This window comes from Sinocyclocheilus anshuiensis, unplaced genomic scaffold (assembly GCF_001515605.1).
Source record: "Sinocyclocheilus anshuiensis isolate Anshui unplaced genomic scaffold, SAMN03320099.WGS_v1.1 scaffold1558, whole genome shotgun sequence".
NCBI lineage: Eukaryota > Metazoa > Chordata > Actinopteri > Cypriniformes > Cyprinidae > Sinocyclocheilus > Sinocyclocheilus anshuiensis.
This window is the reverse complement of record NW_015542412.1, coordinates 114978-123174: the sequence shown is the minus strand read 5'-3', so window position 1 is coordinate 123174 and position 8197 is coordinate 114978. Positions and strand designations below refer to the sequence as shown.

Below are 8197 nucleotides of genomic sequence, written 5' to 3'. Positions count from 1 at the left end.
TGACTTTGCTATGACAATCTGGCGCTTTTGAATCAGCGACTGTAAGTATGTTTAAGTATTTGCTATTGACTGTTCAAATGCAGAGTGTGTGTGTGTGTGTGTGTGTGTGTGTGCGTGTGCGTGCGCGCGCCTGTGTGAGAGAGAGAGAGAGAGAGAGAGCGTCACATCAAAGTGGAGTCAGCTGTCTTAACCGTGGCTTGTGTACTGCAAACACATACCAGCTTCATCACTGTGTCTGTCACGTGACTCTGTTCCCCTTTCGGGCTCTGTCTTTACATTTATTTTGAAAGATGAAGCTCGCGATTATGGTAAGGGTCGTTACATTTCCGACGAGTGCTTGCGGTGTTCGGCCAATCACAATGCACTGGGTCAGCTGGCCAATCAGAGCAGACTGCGCTTGTCGGAAGGAGGGACTTTGTAGAAAACTAAGCGTTTGAGAGAGGCGGGGCATAGAGGACCTACAATAATGTACAGTATTTGAAAAATAATGTGTTTTTTGAACATTAAAGCATGTCAACATATTCTGTTACACCAAATACACAAAATAATGATCTTTAAAAAAGCATCATATGACCCCTTTAAAACTACAAGAACAACTTGTGGCAGAAATGGTCTAATGTTTTCGAGGGGTTTTAAATGCTTCACACAACTTTTGCCAGCACTTCATAGCTTTAAGTATTACCGAATTTGAAAGTTATTTTTAATGTGATATTATTTGTTCATCCTTCATAGGTTGCCCCCATTTATAAAACTAAAAGTTGCATAATGTAGGAAAGCAAACACTTATTTAAAAATAAAAAATACATTAAGTTATCACTGGGTGCGGAGAAGTAGGCTTATTAGCCATTTCCACTCCCTAATATATATTTTTTTGTATTTATTATATTATATTTAGACATTATGAATGGCAGTAATAAAAGTTAATTTTATCTGCATCTCAACTACCCAGACAGCACAAGTACATCTGTAAGACGTCTGCTAAAGATCTGGGAAACATGTGCTGTGTAATCTGATAAACGGCTCAGAAGCACTTTTACATGCATTCTAATAAATGTCTATTTGGCATCTGACAGGAAACGTCTTAGAGACTTATTGCAGATGAGCAAACACTCTAAAAAAATACATCTTGCATATGTAAATGCAGACATCAAATAGACATCTCCGAGATGTACATGTGTGATTAGGGTGAGTGCTTTGCTGTCAGGTGCTGGTGCCACCTTCTAACTTAACGGCACTGGTGCTGGTGTCTTCAAATGTTAGTCTGGAGCCCTACAATGGTTCTCGAAGTCAAGTCATAACAATGTTAGAAGAATGTTGTCTGTGGTATATTTTCACAGCAAAACAATAAGAAATGCCGCAAATGTCACCGCAAATTTTGAGAAAAGCCGCAAAAATCAGAAAAAAGTCCCACGAAATCCTGAAGGGACTGTATAATATCATTATCAACCCATTTTTGAAAAAAAAAAACAAAAACAAAGTTTTATGTTTAAATGTTATATACCTGTTATTCCAAATTATACATTTGTTTGGAGAAAAATTATGTTTATAGATAAGCAACCAAGAGAGAAGCACCTGCCTGTGAAAATTACTTAGTCTAACTGGAATCTTACTAATTTCAAAATTGCATTGCAACAGAAAAGCAAACCAACTGTAATGAGGGTGAGGCGGAAGCCGAGGAAGAATCCATATGCAGATGTTTATTGAAGCAGTCCAACGAAACCAAACTCAGGGTCAGTAAAAACAGGCAATGAGGTCAAAAACACAGTAAGGCAATCCAACCAGGCAAACAGGCAAAAGGGGTAATCCAAAAGAGAAGTCAAAACAAACAGATAAACAGGTCATACACGTGGTAAGAAGGCAGAGATACAAACGCTTGGTAAGGCAGGATAAACTGGCAATACTTCGCAAAGTAGTCATGTGGTGGCCAGGTTAATATGGCCACTAAACAGGAAGTGGTTGCAGAGAAAGCAGAGGGAGTGCTAACAGTCAATACTCGGGCGAGGGCTCCCTCTACTGGCTTGGTGTTACAGAACCCCGCCCCCCCTCTAGGAGCGACTCCTGGCGCTCTGCGTGGGCGTCCCTGTGGTCGTGGTGCTGGACGGTCGGGCCTGGCTCGTCCTCTAGGAGTGAGGGGTCCAGTATATCGGAAGCAGGTATCCATGATCTCTCCTCAGGTCCGTATCCCTCCCAGTCCGCCAGGTATTGAAGCCGACCCCCTCTACGCCTCGAGTCCAGCAGTATGTTCACCTTATAAGCTGGCGATCCGTGTGAGTCCTGTAGAGGCATGGGTTAAAGAGTTTTGGGCATATTCCGCCCATGGCAAGAATTCTGCCCACCGATTCTGTTCCCGGCTGCAGTAGGTTCTCAGATATCTACCAATCTCCTGATTGAGTCTCTCGACTTGACCGTTTGACTGTGGGTGATAGCCTGACGTCAGACTCACATTGATGTCCAATTGTCGGCAGAAAGCTTTCCACACCTGAGAGGTGAATTGAGTCCCTCGATCCGAGACGATGTCTTCGGGTAAGCCATAAATTCGAAACACCTGGTGAAATAGAGCTTGAGCCGTTTCCATGGCTGTTGGCAGACCTTTGAGGGGAATGAGGCGGCAAGACTTAGAGAATCTGTCGATGATGACTAGAATTGTAGTGAAATCTTGGGATGGTGGGAGATCGGTAACAAAGTCGATTGACAGGTGAGACCATGGACGTTGCGGGATAGGTAGCGGCTGCAGAAGACCGGATGGCAGTTCCTTGGGGGTCTTAGATTGCGCGCAAACTTGGCAAGCTTTCACGTAGTCAGTTACATGTCTGTTCATGGTTGGCCACCAGAAAGCGTTGTGGATTAACTTGATGGTGTGTGATACCTGGATGACCTGAGTTGACAGAAGTATGAACCCATTGGTGTGGGCACTCGACGTTACGGTGGCCTGTTTCACCGCAGTAAAAACACAGACTATGTTGACGGCGTCGAGTCCTCTCTTCATCAGATAAATGTGCGTAGCTTATCTGCATGGGCTCTTGGTGGACGGTGGTTGTAGTGAGGAAGTTTGAGTGAGGCAGACGAGCAGATTTCCTCTTGGGAGTGTTTCTCAGCAGGTTATCTATCTTGATAGCCATAGTGACAAACTCAGAAAAAGTTAAATCCTCACCCTTGCAGGCCAGTTCTGTCTGAAGCTCAAGGTTTAAACTCTGTTTGACAACAGCCTTCAGAGAAACATCATTCCATCCACTTTGAGCGGCAAGGGTTCTAAATTCAATGGCGAAATCTGCAGCGGTACGGTTGCCTTGAGACATGTGTAACAATTGTGTGGAAATATCCTTGCCCCCCTCGGGATATTCAAACACATCTCTGAGTAGTTGTAGGGAATATTCAAAGGATGAATGAAACTGTGAATCTGTCTCCCAAACCGCTGCAGCCCAATCGATCGCTCTACCAGATAATAGTGACATCAGAAAAGTGCATTTACTTGCTTCAGATTGAAACTGATCTCTCTGGCTTTCAACATAAATGCGGGCTTGACGGATAAAACCACGACATTGTCCTGCAGAGCCATCAAACTTGTCTGGCAACGCCAGTCTTACCGTTGGTGGTGTGGCCGAAGGAAGCGATCGAATATAGTGGGTTAAATGATCGTTTGCCGATTGCAGTTTGTTGAGCTGCTCTTGATAGTTCTTTAGCAGTTCGCTCTGATAAGCGAATGCCGCTTGGAGCTGAGAAACTTCCGCTGGATTCATAGTAGGCAAAGTATTCTGTAATGAAGGTGAGGCGGAAGCCGAGGAAGAATCCATATGCGGATGTTTATTGAAGCAGTCCAACAAAACCAAACTCAGGGTCAGTAAAAACAGGCAATGAGGTCAAAAACACAGTAAGGCAGTCCAACCAAGCAAACATGCAAAAGGGGTAATCCAAAAGAGAAGTCAAAACAAACAGATAAACAGGTCATACACGTGGTAAGAAGGCAGAGATACAAACGCTTGGTAAGGCAGGATAAACTGGCAATACTTCGCAAAGTAGTCATGTGGTTGCCAGGTTAATAAGGCCACTAAACAGGAAGTGGTTGCAGAGAAAGCAGAGGGAGTGCTAACAGTCAATACTCGGGCAAGGGCTCCCTCTGCTGGCTTGGTGTTACACCAACACACTTTTTTCAAAGATTAGATTAGGAATTAAATACCAAATTTTATTTTTGTACTGAAAATAATGCTTAATCCATCTATTCTTTAAAATTGTATTTGAAGTGGTGAAATCAAGCACATTTAAGCCCCCATTACAAACCAAATTAGTTAAGCTACATTTTTTAATGTAATGAGATCTGTTTCTCCAAATAAAATTGAAAAGATTTTTATCTACTTCCTTAATTATGTTATTAGGGACTTCTAGTGAAATAGGATAGAGCAGATGAGATAAACATTCAGTTTTTGATTAAAAAAAATGCTACCGTTCATTGACAATCCCTCATTAACCATAAATTAATTCTATTTTTAATTTTTTGAAGCACAGGTTGAAAATTAAGCTGACCCCTTTCCTTTTCATCTTTGCAGATTTTGATTCCTAAATAGGTAACAACATTCTTTACAGGGATGCCATTTATATAAAGAAATTGAGTATTTTTCAGAGGGAACAACTCATTTGTTTAAATTTAATTTTAACCCTGAAACCAATGAAAACGTATTTAAACAATCAATCACATTTTTCACTTCAAATGAATTTCTAACAAATATAGTTGTATCATCTGCCAGTTGACAGCACTTTTATTTCTCTTTCTAAAATTCTGATTCCGTGACAAGAGGATTCACAAGAGGATTATTTTGATACTCATGCCAGGGTTGTAGAACATTAAGGCAGGGATACATGCATAAGTATATGCATTTAAGACTTCACTAAAGCAGTGCAGTGTTGCAGTGTTCATATGCTCAGTGTCCTAGCAACTGTTAATAAATTGTGCATTTGCACAGGTTGTTTGGCGTTACACTGGGAAAACTCCAGAAACTCTCACCCCCAATACAAAACTTTATGACTGGATCCCACAGAATGATTTGCTTGGTAAGTAAGGTTTTGTCATGTGTACTCATTATACATCAAGAACATTAATTGATGTCATATAGATACAGACTTTATTTTATCTGATAGGTCATCCAAAAACAAAGGCCTTCATTACCCATGGTGGGACAAATGGACTGTATGAGGCTATTTATCATGATGTCCCAATGGTGGGCTTGCCACTATTTGCTGACCAACCTGATAACCTAATACACATGAAAACCAAAGGAGCTGCTGTTGTTCTTGATTTCTATGGATTCCAAGGACCTGCTGGATGCTCTAAAGACTGTCATAAATAATCCATCGTGAGTTAAATCATACGTTTTATAAATCCGAAAAGTAAGTTTAGTTCTCCAGTTAGTTTTGTTAGTTTAGAAACAACCCTAAAGGTGTTTTTTGGTGAGAGAACTAACAGGATTGTTATTTACTACATTTATATTGGTTTCGAACAAAACACTTCACCAAAATTTTACCTCAAAATTAATAATATTTACATTGGGGTATATAAATGTACATAAAGTTTTTTTTGGTCACTGGATTACACCAGCCACCTTCAGGATTCACTTTAATCCTGATGCTATAAAAAACATGTTAGAAATGTTTGTAGAGTTTGTCTTGTGTTAAGTCTTATATTAAGAGCTTGTCTTGTGTTGCTTTTCTTCTATAATCAGGTACAAGGAGAGCATCATGAGACTTTCCAGAATCCACCATGATCAGCCAATGAAGCCTCTTGTTTTGTGGTCAATGGTCACATATATATATTTTTAAAAATCTTAAGTTTTTTTTAAATCGGAAGAAAGTCATATACATATGGGGTGCCATGGGGGTGTAAAGGCTGAAGAAGTATTCCTTTAATGGTTGTGTTCTGCTATATGCTGCATTTTAATTATTGTTGTATGAACTAGATAGATGTGTTTAAAGGGGTCATATGATGCGATTTCAAGTGTATTTGAAAAATAATGTGTTTTTTGAACATTAAAGCATGTCAACATATTCTGTTACACCAAATACGCAAAATAATGATCTTTAAAAAAGCATCATATGACCCCTTTAACCTGTGCCATTATGTTTTGTTTACTCTTTTTAACCAAACTTTTGCATTTCTGCCTGACAAAAGATTTTATGCAATTTTTTTTTAGCAATTTCACTTTGCATTGAGAAGATGAATCAATATGATGAAACATGATGATGAATCTCTTTTTCATCAACAGATACCATGCTCAGAGAGCAGTGAACAGTGAGTCATTTTGAATACTTTTGAATAATTATTTTTGTCACTAAACCTTTGACTGCTTTTGTTATTTTGAAGAGTGCATTAAAGATGATACGTATATAGATATACATTTTGAAATGTCTTCATTCTTATTTTGTGAAAGAAAAAAAATAATAACTGTACCTTATAAATAGTTTTTATAGATATTTGTGAACTCAAATTAGGCAATATTGGGCCTCTTTTTTTTTTCAAATCAGCAGAGATATTTCTTTTTTAAGACGCAGGGCTGCGCAATGTATGCAGCTGTCTTAGGCCTTCAGTTGAAACAAAATAAAGCATAACCTATACCAGGCCAGGGAATAAAAAGCTATTTCAAAACAGCATATTATTTTATAGCATTCTGTAGATAAGCCACGCTTTTTGTAAATCAAGAAATTGTCACCAAAAATCCTCTCAAATAAATTTTGGCCAGTAAATGGGGCAGTAGTTTGGACATGAGCAAGTGCTTGCTCCTGATTTGCTTATTTCACACATCACATTTGATCAGTGCTGTGATTTTAATGTACTAGCTTTATAATTTTCACATAATAAAAAACATAAGGAATTGTATTTCATTCTTTGTCTAGTAATAATTAATTGTTTATTTTGATTTTCCATAGCCTAAGACGAAATGGTCTGAAACAAGGTTAAAAACAATAAGGCGTAATATACCTTTGAATATTTGGCAACCCTCATTCACTGCGATGCGGGACGAAGAGATCCGCCATTTTAGAGCAGACACATACACACACGAGTCACAGAATATTTAATGGTGTGTAAGATTTTCTAAAAGAACAGGGAATTAATAGCGTTATTAAGAACAAATCTAGAGAGAGAGGAGGGCCTTCAAAGTGTGTTAAATCCACGGGGGCTGAAGATGTCTGCCGACAGGAGAGATGAGAAAGGTAAGCGATGATATTTGTGCCTGTAATGGCCAAAAATTGGTTTTAGAAAATAATAATAAGGATTTGTGTTTTTTTATTGCCAGTTATTTAATACAGTATTCCATTTGCTTATTATGTCTTCACTAAATGAATTTACATTCTCCATAGACACACTCATTATGGCTAGAAAAGCATTTGTTGAGGAAACACAACAACGATCGGTAGCTTAGCATGATGCTAACTCATGTTATCATGGAGGACTTTGTTTATATTGAATGGTTTTAGAAAGAAATGTGATTGTTTGGATTTTTTTAAAGATATTGTATGTTACTTGTCCAGTTTGCTTTTAGGAAGTCATCTATCAAACATAGGTCTGTTATGTTTATATGAGCACATTATGTAACGTCAGTATTTCAAAATTAACAATGGATGAATTTCTGCTCATGTAGATTTACAGCGGTTGCAATTTTTTTTACATGAATATGTTCATGAGAACAGCTTAATAATAAACATCACTTTGGTAAATGCCGTATCTGTTGTTGTATTAGTATATTAATTTTGACGTGTATACCATATAGTGATGGACATGTTATGTTTATTGTATTAATACTACATGATTTGTAGTATTTGTTTGTTTACTGTATTAATACTACATGACATGGTTTATTGTATTAATATTACATGACATTGTGTTTCATGTTGGTGTGAGTGAGCTGAGTATGCCAATATATTTAAACTAAAATGCATTATTTGTAATAGTTTTACACAGTGTGCATTCATTTTTAGATGGGGAACTGAATGTGCTGGAAGACATTTTGACTGATGCTCCTGACCAGGACGATGAGCTCTACAACCCTGAAAGTGAACATGATATTAATGAGAAAAAAAGTACATGTGCAAAACACCATTTTAAATCATTTCCAGATCAGATTTTATTCACACTGCATTAGGGCTGCACGATTAATCGAATGCGATTGTCATGCGCGTTTTGTTAGTAAAGCCGGTTATGTAATCAGCAGGA

The 8197-nt window shown here is 38.4% G+C and overlaps 1 protein-coding gene across 2 annotated transcripts in view; it reads left to right on the top strand.

The window, feature by feature from the left end:
* The first annotated feature begins 6987 nt into the window (after positions 1-6987).
* The window catches only part of ythdc1 (YTH N6-methyladenosine RNA binding protein C1), a 26109-nt gene continuing 24899 nt past the window's right edge, over positions 6988-8197 (top strand). For both annotated transcript variants that reach the window (XM_016492790.1, XM_016492789.1), the window contains exons 1-2: positions 6988-7197; positions 7963-8064. In XM_016492790.1, the coding sequence (XP_016348276.1) occupies positions 7170-7197; positions 7963-8064 (130 nt within the window). In that variant the 5' untranslated portion in view covers positions 6988-7169. The remainder of the gene's footprint in view (positions 7198-7962; positions 8065-8197) is intronic.